This window comes from Trematomus bernacchii, unplaced genomic scaffold (genome assembly GCF_902827165.1).
Source record: "Trematomus bernacchii unplaced genomic scaffold, fTreBer1.1, whole genome shotgun sequence".
Taxonomy (NCBI): Eukaryota; Metazoa; Chordata; class Actinopteri; order Perciformes; family Nototheniidae; genus Trematomus; species Trematomus bernacchii.
This window is the reverse complement of record NW_022987589.1, coordinates 1115431-1135048: the sequence shown is the minus strand read 5'-3', so window position 1 is coordinate 1135048 and position 19618 is coordinate 1115431. Positions and strand designations below refer to the sequence as shown.

Sequence of the window (19618 nt, the reverse complement as noted above, 5' to 3'; positions counted from 1 at the left end):
GTTTACCACTTTTGTGTTGTTCTAATCAACATTACACAGGTAGTTTTCACTCATTACATAGGAATGAACCGCAGCATTTTTGTTAAAACACGCTTAAATGTGAAAAAATAACCGAAAATGTTCCCGAGCTTTAAGGGGGATTTTGAGAAAAGCCAGAATTCCGAGATCATAGTCAAAAATAAAGGAAATCAAGATAAAAAAATTATCAGAAGATATATTTATTTTGTTCAGAATTCTGATATTAACGTCAGAACTCCACTGTTGTCTCCATGATACCTTCGTCTATGGATACCTTCCATCAGATGAAGTTAGGTAGTGCTTTAATTTTCAGTTTCGCCCCGAGTCCCCCGACCCGAATGAGTATTTGACCATTTAGTATTTAAGGTAAAAAGCGAAAAAGCAATTTGAAACGATAATATCAAACAATATATATATCGTAGACATTTATCATAAGTCTTGTTTAATTATATATAATGTCACTGTAACTTTAACAAGAGTTTACATTCACGCCTAGCTGCTAAATGTTCTCAGACAGACCATCGATTTGACCATTTGTCAGGCAATTATCATATGGATCATCTTAGGTTTGTTATGTATGCAAGTTTCGCCTGTCTGGCCAACATTTCAATGGCCTGTAATGTAAATTCCCTGCTGAGACCTCCCCCCTTTTGTCTTTTTCCTGTATTAAGTGCTTGTTTTTCCTGTTGTTTCTGTGTAACAGGGTCAGGTCTTGGTGCTATCTACTAGAGCTGGAAATATGATTGATTCTGTTAAAGGTGGGGTAGGTAAGTTTGAGAAACCTGCTTGAGATACACTTTTTGTTATATTCCATGGAATGCTCTTAACATCCCGATAGCAATGAATATATTAAGTGCTTTGACAAAAAATCCATAAAAAAATGTCATCTGTGGAAGCTGTAGTACTGTAAAAAGCACGACCAATCATTTTAGCCGGCCCGGCTAAAATAACTGGATGGCCTACCTGCCTGTCAGCCTTCCATCTGTGCACAAACTTATCTCGTGCCCTCATTGGTCATGTGCGCGTTCGTGTGTGTTGGAGGAGGGGCTCTGTAAGGAAGTGGCAGATTTCTTCCGGCTGTGTATTTTCAAATTCTAGCGATCTCGAGCCGGTTTCTCCAAAATTACCTACCCCACCTTTAAATGCTATAACTCTTTATAAAATAACACAACTTCGGTTTAAGCTTGTATATTTGTTCTTTCCTTTTCCAGAAGTAGGTGATTAAGTGTGGCATTTCCAACACAATATATATATATATATGCATTTAGTATTAAAGGTCCCATGTCATGGCCATTTCTGATCATAATTCCATTGTTGAGGTCTACTAAAATAGATTTATATTGTGCAATGTTCCAAACTCACATTGGTTTCTCATACAGCATCTCTGTATAGTATGTGTATTCACTCTCTGTCCTAAACGGCTTGTTGGAGCTCCTGCCCCCCCCTATGAGCCCCAGTGTACTTTGAGGGTTTGTGACTTTGCAGACCGTTTACATGCAGAAAAACCTACATAACACACAAGGGGACGGGTAATAACCGGAAAAGCATGACATGGGACCTTTAATACAGTTTATATCTATCTATATATCTATTTATTTGTATGTGTATATATGAAGTTGTCCCACATTGTAGGCCTCAGCTCAATAATCAAAACATGTTCTTTGTTATTCTGGCTCTTTATTCTAGCACTATATCATCATTCTTTAAATGGCCTTGGGTTAGGAAAAGGAAAAACAGAGTCAAGGTTGATCCAGAAAATAATACCGGTCCGTTCTGTGTAAAGACTTTGAGCATGGATCTCTGTCAACTCAAAATATACAAAAAATATACGAACAAAATACGCTTGGTGCAATGTAAGACGACATCAAAGTATAAATAAATATAGCTTATTTAAAATCATGGAGGAGAAGTCTGATTTCCTTCCTGAGAGAGGGATTAAAATCACGTATGAGCTGCTTCACTGAGCGTTTGCATTTCAGAATAAAGACATGAATACAAAATGACATTGTAATCACTACCAGGGGGGATAATAATCATTCATGTGTTTTTTACCTGCATGTCTGATACAAAAACAATGATTACAATTAATTATATGACATCATATTTTCCCTTAACGAGGATCTGAACGTATCAAAGTGATATTTAAAAGTCTGTTAACTCTAATTACAATGTATTCAGTTTAAATACGTAATAAAATATGCTCTTAAAGGAATGAGTTTGACATTTTGGGAGATTCACTGTCTTGTTTTCTTGCTATAGAGTAAGATAATGAGTTTGATACCACTCTCTACTGAGAGATACATATATAGTTAAAAGCTGCTTAGCTTAGCATAAAGAATGGTAACAGATGGAAAGTGCTAGTGTAAAGTATTTTACACTTTTTGTCAGGGTTAAGCTAACAAGGTATACTTGGTATTAGATAAATTATGCATTAGTCCCACTATTTTGATTTGTAGTGAATGGTTAATGTAGTTTTCCATGAAGAAAATGCCCTTTTCTGTTTTATATCATAATAAAGTGAATATCTTTGGACATTTAAATCACCTGAGACTCTGAGAAACTTGGATTGACATGTGTTTCACTATGTTCTGATATTTTATAGGTAAATAATACAAAAGTTATTCATAATAAAAAATAATATATTAAATTGTGAGCTTTTAGTGTGTTGGTAGGTGGACTTTGTTACCTTTGGACAGGCTAGCAGGTTCCCTCTGTTTGCAGTCTTTATGCTAAGCTAAGCTAGCCCAGTGTTGGCTGTAACTCCATATTTACTGTACATAATTTACACTCTGCAAGAAAGCCATGCAGTGGATTTCCCAAAGTGTAGACGCCATTACTTTTACAATGGTCAGGTCAGTTCACCCTAAAGTAAAAAAACAAAACATAAAATCCTACTTTTAAGCTTTTCAAAGTTTGATTTAAGACATGTTTTATTACCAGTAAAAGCCTTTAGGCCGCAGGACCCTGTTACATGAAATGTAGATTGATTAATTGAACAACAGGTAAAAGGAAAAAAAAATACTTTTGGGTTATGGGAACTGTGATTTAAAGGACAATACTGATAAAGTCTCAGGTTTCAGTGTTATTGTTGGAAAAGGTGAACAGCAGTATCACAGAGGAACATTTCCCGGGCGTAAATTCACTTTCCATATCCTAAAAGTTAACGCACCGTTATCATATAAAGACCATTTGTATATAAAAGCGTAGACAAAAGTTGTACTGCTTCACAAAGTCAATTATAGTCCTTGTAGCAGCTTCTCTTTGTGTCTCTGATGTTCTGAACAGTTCCCCTGTTTGGTGATGACTGTCCCTGTTTGTTGGTTTAAAAACAGAAATACTTGAATCTGTAATCAGAAATGTGGCGACCAGCGTTGCCAGTTGTACAATAACTCTCATATTTCTATGTGTTGGGGAATAATTTGCCCTGCATGTTCTCCTTCGCCCTCTGACGCAGATGACCAACCTTGAGCAGCCGTTATCTCCCATAAGGAGGGGCTGCCCTAGCATTTTGTTGATGTTGCCAGTTTGTGACCGGGCAGTTCTCGGTCAGAGATAGTTATTGTTGTGGGACACCTGGAACACATCCTTCTCGGGGTGTAGATGACCTCGAGCCATAAGCGACAACAGATGTGATTCAGTGTCCTCAGCTGTTTAGTTTATCTATTGAAGAATGTTGATTATTACACTCTGAACTAGTTAAAACCTCGAGCTACAGGAGGGTGCTTCAGAATTGATTGTGGCGTCTCAACCGTGTGGTCAGACCGTGACCCGTGACATGTCTTGTGAATTCTCCGGCCGAAGCTCCAAATAAACCGTCAGTGTTTGCCATCAAAGCTCCAGCTCTCCTCGTGTCTCTTTGAGTCCTGACTCCAATTGCTTCAGAAGTTTCTCCCACACTATGTTTTATGTACTTTTTTTCAATAATCTTGCCTTTTGTACAATGTACTTAGTACTTTTGTACATTTTGCTTAAAATTAGAACTCTGCAACGTTGCATTTCTTAAAGTTATACAATCACGGCCATTTGTTCTCGTGGTTAACAATCATTTTCTTTAAAATACAATAACTTATCATCTTATTGCAAAGTATGGTAAGGACCTTGATAATCTTTTACGTTTTTCGAATCATAGAATATAACATATCACATTTTAAATGATTGTTTCCCGTGTTTGTGACTTGTGTAAGTATGGAGGGACCATGGTCATTTTTACGTTTTCGACTTATTGTCCAGTATACGGATATATCGTCAATAATCTTTACATCATCGAACTGTATAGCTCAATTATTTTAAGTTATCAACTAATAGTACAATTTACGGATACCACCGCGACCCTTTTTACGTTTGGGATTTATCATATAATAATCTTGCTTTCTGTACAATCAATAATGCCAAAAAGTGCCATCATGTACGATCAATTTGTGACATTCACGGTTAAAGTCAGGACCAGCTTGATAAAATAATGACATTTCTACGTCTGTCTTTACACATCTGTCCTCATGGGACTCATTTCGAGCCAATCATGGGTCAAAAGTGTTTTTTGTAAAATGTTCACATATTGGTCCTCGTGGTTATGATTTGCGTACGATCATATTCCCATTTCTAAGCCTCCAGGACGATAGCCTAACATTCCCTCTCTGGCAATGCTGGTTATTTGTACGTTCTTGTGAAATTCCTTCAACATGCAACATCTGCCTACTGACCTCAAGGAATAATCCCCTCCTCGTTAAACCCTCTAACATGTCCAACCAGTAAACTAGTAAATTGTCAACGGGGGGGGGATGCTAGTGACTTATCCGACCGTCCCACCTCGGTTTCGCAAGTACATGCCGCTAGTAAATTGTCAATGGGGGTGGGGGGTGCTAGTGACTTAACCGACCGTCCCACCAAGGTACCGCTAGTTAATTCCGCTAGTAAATTGTCAACGGGGGGGGGGGGGGGGGGGGGGGGGGGGGATGCTAGTGAGTTATCCGACAGGCCCACATCGTTCGACCGGCCCACTTCAGTACCGGCCCATCGGGATTCGTCCCAAACGTCCCGATGGCCAGTCCGCCACTGTGTCCCAGGTTAACGCTGTGATTTCCACACTGAAAGAGATATCAGCTGAAGGCCACAGAGAGGTTATTGAGGACTTATTGGAGTTATGCAGATTCGGAGGTCGAGTCGTTCTACAAAAGCAGCTCTGAAGGCAGGGAGCAAGGCTGACAGAGGTTTAACAGTTTGTGGAAAAAGAGCTGAATAGTTACAAAGTTCAGATCTACAAGAGTCCGAGGAAGAGTTTGCCATCCTGTCGTACAGGGGTCTTAAATCCCAGTGTTATGAGTCTTTCCTTTGAGGACCATCGGTCTGAGGTCAGCTGGTTGTTCGATCCCACTAAATCCCCTCTGAGCGTCTGAGGGTGTTTCAGACCCTGGTGTGGCGGCAGCTGTGCTTGTCGGTGGGGGACGAAGGGTCCTCGTCGCTGGACTCGCGGTGCTCCTCTCTGTGGAGGCTGATGTGGGTCTGCAGGGCGGCGGGCGTCAGCCACTCCTTGGGGAGGCAGCTCTGCAGGAAGGGGATGCAGGAGGAGAAGTAGGCGAGGCGGTTCACCCAGCGCGGGGTCTCACGCCCACACAGCAGCTGAGGAACAGAGAATATGGGGATGGGAAACAAGATGTCTCTGTTTTATTTTATACAGATTTGAGAGACATGTGAAAACTAGAATTTCACAAGTAAACAACTACTTTTTTCTAGGTTACGCACAATAATAACGTTATTGAGTTATTGCACGATGTATATGACATTTCAATTATTGACTAATCTTTCGAGATATGGACACCCCAATTTTTACGATATTGAATAAACGTACAACATATAAACATGGCCTGAATAATAAGCAGAAATGAAGTATTATGATAATTGACATATTAATTATAATTGTAAAATGCTTTATATTGTGTTATAATTATTGTTATAAATCAATATGAATATTTATGAGTGCTTTTAAGCAGATTATGTGTTTTTACATAACTAAAACTTTGAATCAATAATTTTAATTTTGTGTTTTTATGCGAATAACCTGTTTAGATGACACTAACAACATAAACAAAATAACATTTAAACTTCACTGGTGGAGTGGAGCCTGATTATAATTCTGTAGATTTGCGCTTTAGACTGAAATGTCTTCTGGGTAATTTACTTACTCTGCCCTGTTCTGTATGTTATAGTTTCCTATCACTACGTGCATGTAGAATCAGAAGCGTGTGTGTTCTCTGACCTCGGACAGCGAGGAGGAGAAGTGGTTGCAGTTTTTGTGCATCAGGTGGTACGCGTTGCCTTTGAACTCTCTGCCCAGCTCCTCCATGACCTTATTCATGTCGTCCTCCGCGAAGTCCGTGGTGCCCAGAACTATGGCCTCCCTGTGGAGGAGCACTCACCATCAGCATTAAATACCTCTCAGAGCACTGTGTGTTAATGTGAGTACTGTGTGATACTGTGTGTGAGTGTGAGTACTGTGTGATACTGTGTGTGAGTGTGAGTACCGTGTGATACTGTGTGCGAGTGTGAGTACTGTGTGATACTGTGTGTGGACTGTGTGATACTGTGTGCGAGTGTGAGTACTGTGTGATACTGTGTGTGGACTGTGTGATACTGTGTGTGAGTGTGAGTACTGTGTGATACTGTGTGTGGACTGTGTGATACTGTGTGTGAGTGTGAGTACTGTGTGATACTGTGTGCGAGTGTGAGTACTGTGTGATACTGTGTGATACTGTGTGTGAGTGTGAGTACTGTGTGATACTGTGTGATACTGTGTGTGAGTGTGTGGACTGTGTGATACTGTGTGTGAGTGTGTGGACTGTGTGATACTGTGTGATACTGTGTGTGAGTGTGAGTACCGTGTGATACTGTGTGATACTGTGTGTGAGTGTGAGTACCGTGTGATACTGTGTGCGAGTGTGAGTACTGTGTAATACTGTGTGTGGACTGTGTGATACTGTGTGTGAGTGTGAGTACTGTGTGATACTGTGTGCGAGTGTGAGTACTGTGTGATACTGTGTGACACTGTGTGCGAGTGTGAGTACTGTGTGATACTGTGTGTGAGTGTGAGTACTGTGTGATACTGTGTGATACTGTGTGTGAGTGTGTGGACTGTGTGATACTGTGTGATACTGTGTGTGAGTGTGTGGACTGTGTGATACTGTGTGATACTGTGTGTGAGTGTGAGTACCGTGTGATACTGTGTGATACTGTGTGTGAGTGTGAGTACCGTGTGATACTGTGTGCGAGTGTGAGTACTGTGTGATACTGTGTGATACTGTGTGTGAGTGTGAGTACTGTGTGATACTGTGTGTGAGTGTGAGTACCGTGTGATACTGTGTGTGGACTGTGTGATACTGTGTGTGGACTGTGTGATACTGTGTGTGGACTGTGTGATACTGTGTGTGGACTGTGTGATACTGTGTGTGAGTGTGAGTACTGTATGCTAAAATGAAGTATTCCTCACTTGAAGTTGAATGTCTCCCCCAGCTCCGCGGTGTTCCCAGGAGTGATCTCAAAGATCCCGCTGAAAGGGTACGGATGGCCCCCGTATGCAAACTCTGAAACAAAGAGGAGTAATGAGTAACTAAGTACTTTTACTCAAGTACTGCACTTGAGTACTCATTGAGGTACTTGACTCGAATGTGGAGAATTGTTGTTTTTCTGCTACTTTATACCGATACATCACTACATTTAAGGGGAGAATATTCAAGTTTTACTGCACTACATTATGTCTTCTTTCTAGATTAAAGATCATTCAAACTAAATAGATGAAACTAGTAAATGACCATATGTAGAGGAATGAAAATTAGGCCGACAGTACACCTTGTTTTATCAGTCTTATACCCAAAGATTAAACAGAGAAAACTGCACTTCAATACAGTTTTGCAAACAAATACTTTAAACATTAGCACATTATCAAAATAGTTTGCAATCATTTTACTGTCAATCAACTTATTGATTAGTAGAAGATCCAAAATACATCATAGAAATAATTGCGAGTTAAAACTCTTAATTCTTAATCTCAGGTCACAAAAAAATGAAATTCTCTGACAATGATATAATAATAAACATGCAGCAACACTGGGCGGAAAATCTTAATACACCGTTTTACTTTTGACAATTAAAGAACATTTTGATGCCAACACTTTGGTACTTGAGTATACATAGTATACACTGTGGTATTTATACATATACTGTTAAACTCTCCAAATGGAGGAGCTAACAGCTGTAATCACACAGCACCAGTTAATCACCGAACACTGTGTTTAAATCATTAGTCTGGTTAATTACAGACTGCACTGTATTTACTTACAGCGGTATAATAAAGCAGGGAAGAACACGGTGTAGTGAATAAGGTGCATTACATAGTAAGTTTCATGTCATCTGAATTGTGCAAAAATATGCTGCAAACTCAAAACAATCTGCAGAAAATCCTCAAAAAGGAGGCACAGGCTGAGTGAGTGACACACACACACACACACACACACACACACACACACACACACACACACACACACACACACACACACACACACACACACACACACACACACACACACACACACACACACACACACACCACACACACACACACACAGAGTGACTCTGCGGTGACTCAACCCAGAGAAACGGGGTCACGGTATTATAAACACAACTCCATATTTAGTTTTTAAACCCAGACTTTATTTGTGTCTGAGAACACAGCCTCAGTCTCCGACGTGATGCACACACGCATACGCACACACACACACACACACACACACACACACACACACACACACACACACACACACACACAACCAATTAAAAGGGTCTTACCTCTGCCATAAATCTCGATGCCTGAGTGGAAGACTCCAATGCCCAGATTGGAAGTGTACTCGTTTATCCAGTACTGCAAAAAGAGAGAGATATCAATATACTGTATATCTTTTTTATTGATACCAACAGAACTGATGTGTGTGTGTGTGTTTAGACAGCTGGATGAACACATTAAAAGATCCCTGCCACACCCTGAGGAGGAAACATGTCCAGCTGTCCATCATTAATAATAAAACATGTTTCTGAGCTCAGGATGATCAAATCAAAGCTGATCCACCTCTCACTTTGTGTCCACAGAGAAATGCTTTCTACTGTTATTAGCCCTCTAGCTTTTAACGTTTTCACACCAGGAACACTGATGGGAATTTTATAACAAGGTGTCACCGAGAGAGAGAAGTATCAACCAGGAGAGACATACTTACTTTACCAGAGAAACATTTTAGCAGTGAAAAGCTGACATGACTTTCTCTTTGGTGAAAAAAAGTCCTGGTATCACACTTATGGGTGCTACTATGAATAATTTCACATTTCCATCAATCTCTCCTCAACCAAAGAAATTATTTGTCAAGTGAAACCTCATCAGAGTTTACTGATGATATACATGCATTTAAAACAATTACAGATGATTGAAGAGGGGAAATTGACATACACTCATACGATTATGTAAACTAATGGTTTAGCTTATTTAAAGGAACCCTGTTCTAGTCCTTCTCAGGTTCCATATCAGTATGTAGTGTCTCTACTTTAAAGAGTCCTCTCCTGCTGATGTTCAGGTGTATATCAGTATGTAGTGTCTCTACTTTAAAGAGTCCTCTCCTGCTGATGTTCAGGTGTATATCAGTATGTAGTGTCTCTACTTTAAAGAGTCCTCTCCTGCTGATGTTCAGGTGTATATCAGCATGTAGTGTCTCTACTTTAAAGAGTTCTCTCCTGCTGATGTTCAGGTGTATATCAGTATGTAGTGTCTCTACTGGGACATGTCTCCATGCTTTAATGTTCAAAAAGCTCTTTATTTTTCTCATACTGCCTGTGCTGCAGCACCTCTTTTCACCCTCTGTCTGAAACCAGAGCCCAGTCTGCTCTGATTGGTTAGCTGGCCGGCTCTGTTGTGATCAACCGCTTAGAGATGTCCCGCCCCCTATCATGTACAGTGTGTTGGAGTACTGTGAGTCGGTCCACATAGTGATGTCACCATGTTACTGAAGTAAACAAAGGAGTCCAATGGAGGCGTTTCAGGCAGGGGGGTTGGGGATTTGTGGGAGAGAAACTTCCTCTGGTATGATATAAAACAGAAAGAAGCATATTTTGTAACACTTTTTAGCCTGAAAAATTATTTCAGCAGCCCATTGTTTGTAGCTGTAAACACTCCTGTGATGATGTGCATGCTGACACTGCTGCAGCGAGCCATGCAGTCAAATTGATTTCATACCGAAGACGATCGATATCCCCCCCCCCCACTCACTGATTCACTCTCCGGCGGATGTTACGGCTTCTCTGTGTTTATTTCTTCCTCGGTAGAAGAAGTATTTAAGGCTGACTGATCACTTCCTCTCTCAGCAGAGACACGGCGGACATACATCTGATGTTAGAGCCGCTGCCACTCAGGGCCAGTGATGGGAGAAGTTACTTTACTGCAGTAAAAGTACTGTAGAAAATACTCTGCTTTAAAACCTTATTTACATAAAATTACAGGTAGCCTTTTATATGCAGAAATGTCCCTGCCGGTGTTTTTAATCAATCAATCAAATTGTATTTATATAATTTTCCAATTTCACACTTTATATTTATGTCTCAGGAGTATTTATGTTTTTAGTCTTTGTTACGAGATGTTTCTGGATTCATATTACTGCTGCAACAATGTGCATGATTCATTTTACTGCTGACAAAATCACTGCAAACATGTGGTGATGTGCTTTATATTGTGGCAGCTGTAGTAAAGATACTCTGTGTTTCTGCAGCCACATGTTGCATAATCTTATTTATTTACACTGAGGCCGTTCAGGGAGAGAGAGCAGGCAGTGGGCACAGGTCTGAATGAGCAGCTTTGTCCGTGGTGTGTGTTTATGTGCACATGTGTGTTATTGTATGTGTGTGCATCATGAGAGCAGTAGGCACAGCGACAGAGGGAAGCTCTTGTTTCAGAGGCATTAAGTTAGCCAGGCTTTTATCCAATCACTGAAGATGGATGAGACTGTGCTCACCAAACTCATATTCAAAAATCAGTCGATTTAAGGCGAGATACTACAGGGAAAACTCAGTTGTCAATGCACTGGTCTCCTTCCGATATAGTTGAAAGAAAACATCCACATTCAGGAATTTGTTTTATTAACTTTGAATGTTGAAACTGGAGAATTTGTTACACCAAACTCTCCAGTTTCTTTCCTCTCTATATTTTGAAGCTTTTTACAGAGTTCGATGCTCACACATCATTCACACACTCATTTATACACAATTTATTACTAAAAACATGATTTTTTTGCATGTCTTTTGACAGTATTTATGGACAGGTATTAACATGAAACTTCCCCAGTTTAGAACTTACATTAAGATAATTATTTTTTGTATTACTTGTTTTCTGCTTTATTTAGAAATGCAAGAGGCATTATCTAATGCTAACTTTTGGTGGATTTGGATAAATCTGCAGACACAAACAGACAAAGTTTGTAAAATAAACTCCTGAATGTGGACTTTGGATGCTTTCTTTTCACTAGTCTGAATGAAGACATTATATTGAAGCATAATAGCCAGCACAGAAATCTCAGAATTGGGCAGTGGCAGTGCATTAACATGTTTTTGCCTGCAGTGTCTCTCCTGAAAGTGCACTTATGAAACAGGTGCCTGCTATTTCTGGTGGTGCATTCACTTCCTCTGCTGGTGTCAGGTTACAAAGAGCCAGAAACAGTAAATAAAACTGAATAAAAAAGTGATTTCTTACCATATTATACACGTTGAGGATGACAGGTTCATTGGCCATGGTTTACCTGAACTGGAAGAGTCCACCCCCCCTCCTCCTCCACGTTTTCTGGTTGTCAGGACTTCCAGGGATGGAGGCTGATCATTCCCCCGCAGGGTGGCTGGAAAAAGCGAATAAAGCAAGGAAAATGTCCCCAAAACTACATCCAATTCTGGTTAAAGGTGTATTAACGAAATAAAAGCCACCACAGCAGGTCAACATGTCATTAAAGACGCGTTAGAGGTGATTACATTATCCACGATAAGGGCCTACAGGAGCGGGGATCACGGTCATCCCGGGCGGGAAAAGGCGACAGCTGGGGCGGGGAGATATGGACGATGGAGGCGGAGTGCGGGTCATTTTCTCCTGGAGGATGGTGGGAGAGAACCGGGTTAATTACAGCAGCATTCCCGGCAGATGAGGGTTCAGCATCCAGCCTCCTCTCCTCGGCAGGACTCCTCCAACACGGATCCGTTACCAACCGTTATTCTAAAGAGCCGTTATCATTAAATGAAGTTTAAGCCGAGATCCACCCGTGCTGCGCCGCTGTTCTCCAGCTCTGCCCCCCCTCCCTCTCTCCTGGTGGGGATTACATCATATCTGCCTCCGAGGCAACATCCTCCGACAGCTGATGGAGACGGGATGCTACTTGTGGGTGAACAGGACGGACAGGACCACATTTTATCACTTAAACACAATTTCTGTCAACCAGACACAAAATGCCTGATATAACCCCAGTAGTGTTCTGAGGCACGAGAACCGACCGTTAAAACCGTTAGAATTCAAAAATCACTTTGTTCTAACCGTTGCGGCCAGTTATAACGTGTATACAAGCAGTTTAGGTTTTTACAACATTAATTTACGTTATCCCTCCAATATATTATACTAATAAAAGCAGTATTACTAATATGGTAAAATATAATTGTACTCTGAAAGGAGTTTTTGTCGCAACAACGTCCACTTTTATTTTGAAGGTAGGCTAAACTGAGACAACATTTGGTATTATGCTACCGTTAGCTAACTTTATGCATTTAGCTGTCTCCAAATCTACCATTAGTCCAACAAAACTATTGTTCTAAATCCAATTTTTGTCATGTATTTAATTAACATTTTGCCTTATTATTAACATTAAGAGAAAACATGGTTATCTCATCATTTCTTTGGTAAGCCTACATTATGTGTGAAAAAAAACACCAAATGAGCCTGGAACAGATGAATTCAACATGAATTTTATTACAGTAGGTTCCTTAAATGTTAATCACAATATTTTGCATAATTTATTCATTAGTGCTTCCGATCTGTGTTTTTTTTCTGGCATAATGCACATATTCACAACCCCACTCAGCAGAGCGACATGACATCTATTTACAAAGAGGAGCCACGTACAGTCAGACATAAACACATGATGTTTGCACTGCAGACTACAAAACGTGGACCATTCACTCATTCATGTTTTCTATGGAAGTTACTGCAGGAGCTCCATGATTGTGGCTAGTGCAAAAAAACATTTAACATTTTTGACAGCAACTAATGAATCTTTTTTTTTAAAACTCCTTTACATTGAACTGGCTCAAACTGCACTTAGTGTCAAGCTGTCAATCCTTCACAAGAATGTTCCTCCATTACAATAAGCTCTTTATAATATATACTTAAGGAATGATTTGTTTCTCATATAAAGATTTGACGGTTCACCCTGAGTGACCGCGTGACACTGTATAATAATGAACTAAACGTGAAAATACCTGGTGATAGGTTGCTTTAAACAAAGGATAAATCTGGTGATAATCTATATTTTTCTCACTGAATACCAAGAATAAAGTGATTTTACTAAGATATAACGCCTGATATATGTTATGCCTCTGTGCCATAGAGCATTTTCAGTTTTTTAGGACTCAATCCTGCACCATTATGGGTGTTGATTTTCATTTGTATCATGATAATTGGAATGGGTAGAAAGCACTGAAGTCCATTTCAATTCATCGCATTAGCTGCAGGCTTTTTTTTTTTTTTTTTACTCCTCCCATGATTCTGTGCAACAGTGCAAGATGAAAACCATACCTATTTTAACCCAAACAAACGTGAAAGTAAAGCGTTTTCCACTTAGATATTTGTTTTTCAGTTTGTAAATGGACCCTAAAGCTTGAGGATTTATATTTTTCTGCATAAACTTTTTCTGTGTACGGCGGCCGTGTGTTTCTGCCTGAGCTCAGCCCGGCAGCAGGAATGCTTTTCCTTCCTCTGCTCCTTACAATCACTATTTAGTTACGTTCGTTTACATAGGGAAGGGTGTGAAGAAGCTACCATCACTTTATAGAGAAAGTCCAACAGCTGCTAATCTACAAAAAAAACATCTTAGACTTTGTTCCCTCTTTCTTTTCTTTGGCCTCTAGCAACGTTTTTTTCATCTTTAAAAAAATGATTTATTATACAGGCTGTGTTAAAAGGGCCTCCTTTGTTGCCGCATGTAAATGAAAGCACAGAGGGCTGCAGCTCCGGCTAAAACAACCAGGATCCCCAGAGCCGAGAGCGGAGCGTTGGGATCGGGCCCTGAGCCCAGCGGTCCGTTTGAGTGAGGAGGCTGCAGGAAACACAGATATAAAAACAAGAGTATTAAAACTGCACCACAACGAGGGATTTCTGCAAAAATGCACCTGTTATTACCGGTTTAAAACATGTGGAAAATACATAGAACACCCACCAACTTAAGGATTTAGAGGGAATCCCCTTTGAAAAATAAGATCTGTTTTGGTTTATTCATTTTTACAAGTATAAATCACATACATTTGAGTGTTTTTAAATAACATTTTATATCTTTGCTTTTAAATGAGTGTTTTTAAATGCCATTTCATAATATGTTTCTTAATGCTCTCTTAAGCCCCGGACACACCAAGCCGATTTTGGCCGTCGATGGATGTCAGGCCGACGATGAGCGTCCTGTCGCCCTACTCAGATTGGTGTGTCCCGCACCGTCGTGTCTTTTCGGCCGTCCCGACACCTTTTTGGCCGATTGACTACGGTAGTCAATCGGCCAAAGGCTGTCGGTCAAATAAATCACTCTGATTGGCTGTTCAGCTAGCGAATCAGTGCATGGGAAGCGAAACGGAAGTGAGGGACCCAAACAAACTATTAGGAAGGCAAATCTGAGATTTCATTTAACTCCAGCTCTCGACACAGGTTCGGGAAAGCCCCATGAGCTTCTCGCTGTAGAGTGAAAATGGAACGCACACGCTATTTGTTGTTTGTTTATATCACGCAGTCTGTTCTTCTTCTCTCGGTGTATCACGCAGTCTGTCTTCCGGTTGTTGCCTCTTTTGAATGACGAATACACACTACCGCCGCCTGCTGGTAATGCGCAGTTCGTACGTGCTACTTGGCCGTCGGCTGAAGTCTTTGCGGTGTGTTCCAATGCGACTGTTGGCCAAGACGCAGGAGACGTGAGGCGACACAACAGTCGGGTCCGTCTGTGTGAGTTCTTTGGTGTCAGCTTGGTGTGTCCCTACCTTTAATGTCTTTCATTTTTGTAAAGCACTTTGAATTGCCACCCTTGAGTAAGTGTGGAGTAGTAGATGCAGGGTTTGGGTTGGATTAGATTGTGTAAAATATCATGTTTTTAAATTAATATTGAATTTGTGTGTCGTTATAAATGTAACTTTCTGGCAATTACAATTAACGCATTAGTAGTATTAACGTCCCCTGAAACAACATCCTACCTTGAGTAACTACACACACACCATTTCCTCTCTTTGCTCTGCTAATATTTATATATTTGATCAAGGTGTGACATCTGAGAACAACTAGAGATTGTAGAACTTGTAAAACGCCACACGCAGGCTTTGTTGTTTGCAGAAGGACTACTAATGTGAAAATGGCGTTGGTTAGGTGTGACCCACATGTTTACATTTTGTTGGTAGAAAGCACCAAAAGGTTTATCCTATCATCATTGTGTTTACATGTGAAATACTTTTTATACCAAATCCTCTTTTGTGTCCTTGTGGATGTTTGTGCCAAAGTTAAAGAAATATATATAAAATAATATGACGTCAAAAGTGATTGATTGTAGTAAGAGCATAAAAGGTTTTGTATTTCTTTGTTAATGTGGTAACATTTCTACTATGATGGTTCTTTTTTTACCATTTCTGTTCTGTATGCTGTACTTTTTTGGGCAGCTTTTATGTTGTGTGAGCCAAAGACACATTTTCTATTGTTGTAGACAACAAAGAAAAATACCTGAAGAAAAAGAAGCAGGTCATTCCAAAAAAAAAAGGTACATCCTTAATTCTCACCCTTTTCAGAACCAAGAGCTGCACGTCCTCTCCGGCCATCCTGAACAGATCCACCGTGGCTTTGTGTGTCAGACCCTCCAGCTTCACCCCGTTTATCTAGGAAAACAAAAGCATTCTTTATCACCTTTTATCAAATGACTGCTCCTTTATACTTCTACTCCACTACACGTTACAAGCCAGATTTTTACTTTTTACCGCACTACATTTATCTTTATTTATACACAGGTTTCATACACTTTTTCACCAATGATTTTCAATTACTTTTCCATGACCTTTACCTAATTTTCCATGACCAAAGAAATTACTCTTTCTCAGCGGTACCACTGAAAATAGTTTATTTTAACATGGAACAGGAAAATAAGGTCTGCATATGAAACATGTTGTGCCTATCTAAAACAAATCAAATAGGCTTACTAGCTTCTACAGGATAAAGCAACTAAAATCTCTCACCAGCAAAATACCTCGTCAGTTAAATGCCATTTTATGTTTCATTACTATACGATACAGTATTTATTATCATTATAGTATTACTATTTCGGCGATTAGCTCAAATATGAATTATATTTTATGCAACTTTAGTTACATTTCCATGAAAAATATTGTTTTCCATGACTTTTCCAGGGCCTGGAATTTGCATTTTGAATTTCAATGACTTTTCCAAGTTTGTAATGACCTTAAGAACCCTGTATACAGCTTTTTACAGATTCAGATTACTGGTTAAAATATCCAGCAGCAAATTAGCTCCACCTTTACCAGCTGTGATGAACACTTTAAAACATCAATTATCATAATAATAATAATTGGTTATATATCATGCAATGAAGTACTTTTACTTTTGGTACTTTAAGTATAATTAGGTGCTAACAATCTTACGCAACCCTAAAAAAAAATGTATCTTTATTGTTGTGTTTTCTGTTTTCAAGGCCCGGGGGTCAAATCAGGCCCTTGGTGGATTTAATTTCGGCCCGCAGGATAATTTCTAATTACTATTAGATCTGGCCCGCCGGTATCTTGCACGCACACCTTCACTCCATCCTGAGGGTCTCCTCAGCTCAGAGCCTGAGCCCAAACATTGATGAACTTGCACCCAAGATGAGATGCCAAGTATCTGGCTTGAACTAGCATCACAGAGCAGCACACTGAGTTTCAATGGATGTTTCCTTTCTTGCGACAACAAGGGCATGTTTGGTTTTTTCTTTGAGGGAAATTATTTTTTTGAAGCTGTTGAAAAATGTAATCATAAGAAAAGACTCTGGAAAAGCTGCAGATCGAGCCATGAGAAATGAATGAAACTGATTATTTAATGTTTAATGTTGTTTTTATAGGCAATCATTTAAGCTTTGTTGGTTCCAGGTTCAATATGTGCAATAAGTTCATTTCAATAAGTTCTGCAATAAACATTGAACCAGTCCGGCCCTCGACTAGTACCCATTTTGTTATTTTGGCCCACTGTGTATTTGAGTTTGACACCCCTGCCCTAGTGGGACAATAAAGATGGACTGAACTGATCTTTGACTTGGGTAAGATTATGAATGCATGACTAACTAGGAACAGAGTATTTTCAAAATGTAGTACGAGTAGTATTATATATATGTGTCTCACCGCCAGGATCTTGTCCCCTTCATTGAGTCGTCCGTCCAAACCAGCCGCTCCATCGTCTTTAATTTTGGACACGTATATTCCACTGTCATTCAGCACATACTCCTGATCCATACCCCCCACTATATTGAATCCCAAGCCTATAAACACAACAACATAAACACACATTAGCATGAGATAGAGGATTTAAGTGTATCTGGGTCAAAGTTGATGATTCAATCATGATATCTATCTCAATGGATCAAAGTGCAAGAGGCTTCGGACACTGTAACCGACTGATACTGAGATAACTTCACTGATACTTCACTATATGTTACATAATGGGACTGAATCAAATACTCTCACTTGAAGCCAGTGATGTAAAGTAACTAAGACTGTACTCAAGTACTGTACTCAAGTACACTTTTGAGATACTTGTTCATGACTTTAGTGTTTCAACTGTATGCAACTTCGTAGATAGGTAGATACTTTATTTATCCAAAATTGGTAAATCATGTTGTCAAAGTAGCCGTGTTGTCAAGCATTACACTAGATTTTACAAGTTAAAAATATTTAAAAGATATAAGAAACAAATAAAAATAAACATTCATTTTAGCAACAACTATATACAAAATCACAATAGAAAGAACATATATCACTAGAGTATCTACATCATTGAATAAATTGAATACTCAATACAATATACATACTCACTAAGATACAGCAATATATAGAACTTGTACTTCTACTCCACTACAATTCAGAGGTAAATGGTGTACTTTTACTCCATTACATTTATTTAATACCTTTACTTACTTTACAGATTTTGATTAATGATGTGAAATATAATCAAGTGTTAAATCAGACTTTAGTTCCACCTGGAGTAAATTCACAAGCTGCCCTGCAGTATACAAAGTCATTCAAACTAGCTGCACCTTTACCAGCTTTGAGAACACTTTAATGATCAATCATTATAAAACATATCATATTTATTATTCTGAAATGGACCAATCTGCACAATCACTACTTTTGGTACTTTAAGGATATTTTGATGCTAATACTTGTGTACTTTGACTTGAGTAACAATTTTGATTGCACGACTTGTAACAGAGTATTCCTACACTTTGGTACTTCTACGTTTACTCAAGTACAAGATCTGAGTACTTCTACTTTTACTGAAGTATAAGATCTGAGCAATTCTACTTTTACTTAAGTACAAGATCTGAGTACTCCTCTGACCTCTGATCACTTCAAGCTGAATAAACTTTGAATGGAGAAACTGTCAGATAGCATCAGGCCAACAACACCGCTACTTTTAAAACAGCCCTGAAGTCATTATTTCTTTAATTAAACTAACACATAATAGTTTTACTATCTTCAACAACCTCACTGCAACAGTTTTAGTGCACTATAACACATATTATGAAGTTTTATTCGCACATTAGCCGTTAGCTTCACTGTTTGACAGCGTTGATTTGTAGCTGCTACTTAGCTAAGCTAACATGCTAACTGTGCGTCCGACTATTCAGTCCGTGGTCTTCTTACCCGCAGTGCCTCGCTTCAGCTTTATGTCCAACATGTTGGATGGCAGGGAGCCGTTCATGTTGTAAAAGATAGCAGACAGATGTTTAATAAGTAGAAGAAGGGACAAACTATTTATCTGAAGGTGAACTCATTGAGGAGTTTCGTTTTCTTCCTCCGGAGGATGTGCTGCCGCCTGACGGACAGAGGCGGAACCTTTGAATCACAGATAGGCATGAGAAAATAATCCGGACTGCTAGGAACCTTTCAATAAATGGATATTACCAGAGGTGGAATAGATACCCAGATCCTTGACCTGAGTAAGAGTAGAAATATGATAAAGAGTACAAATTAAAAATATCAAAATTCTAAAAAGCTCTGAAAAAAACGCCTGAATTCTATAATAGTCATAATAAAAAATAAAAAAAGG

General features: G+C 39.4%; 2 protein-coding genes across 2 annotated transcripts; both read right to left on the bottom strand.

Annotated features, from left to right (window-relative positions):
• Nucleotides 1-5069: 5069 nt before the first annotated feature.
• Nucleotides 5070-12037, bottom strand: LOC117481409 (deubiquitinase DESI2). The gene is made up of 5 exons (XM_034129080.1): nucleotides 11789-12037; nucleotides 8854-8926; nucleotides 7499-7592; nucleotides 6272-6413; nucleotides 5070-5634 (listed from the first exon to the last, which is right to left on the bottom strand). Exons 1-5 carry the CDS (start codon nucleotides 11825-11827, stop codon nucleotides 5419-5421), a joined length of 564 nt encoding a protein of 187 aa, XP_033984971.1. The 5' UTR covers nucleotides 11828-12037; the 3' UTR covers nucleotides 5070-5418.
• A 982-nt stretch (nucleotides 12038-13019) lies between these two features.
• Nucleotides 13020-19392, bottom strand: synj2bp (synaptojanin 2 binding protein). The gene is made up of 4 exons (XM_034129086.1): nucleotides 19213-19392; nucleotides 17692-17828; nucleotides 16090-16185; nucleotides 13020-14384 (listed from the first exon to the last, which is right to left on the bottom strand). The coding sequence occupies exons 1-4, from the start codon at nucleotides 19268-19270 to the stop codon at nucleotides 14244-14246; spliced, it is 432 nt and encodes a 143-aa protein (XP_033984977.1). The 5' UTR covers nucleotides 19271-19392; the 3' UTR covers nucleotides 13020-14243.
• Between the last annotated feature and the right edge of the window lie 226 nt (nucleotides 19393-19618).

Excerpts from the sequence above, each read along its gene's own strand:
- LOC117481409 (XM_034129080.1), bottom strand. The coding sequence starts at position 11,827 with ATGGCCAATGAACCTGTCATCCTCAACGTGTATAATATG. Across the intron at positions 7,593-8,853 it reads CATCGAGATTTATGGCAGAG|AGTTTGCATACGGGGGCCAT; the intron begins GTAAGACCCTTT and ends TCTTTGTTTCAG. Across the intron at positions 5,635-6,271 it reads TCTCCTCCTCGCTGTCCGAG|CTGCTGTGTGGGCGTGAGAC; the intron begins GTCAGAGAACAC and ends TCTGTTCCTCAG.
- synj2bp (XM_034129086.1), bottom strand. The coding sequence starts at position 19,270 with ATGAACGGCTCCCTGCCATCCAACATGTTGGACATAAAGCTGAAGCGA. Across the intron at positions 16,186-17,691 it reads AAGGGGACAAGATCCTGGCG|ATAAACGGGGTGAAGCTGGA; the intron begins GTGAGACACATA and ends TTGTTTTCCTAG. Across the intron at positions 14,385-16,089 it reads AGCTCTTGGTTCTGAAAAGG|CCTCCTCACTCAAACGGACC; the intron begins GTGAGAATTAAG and ends TGTTTCCTGCAG.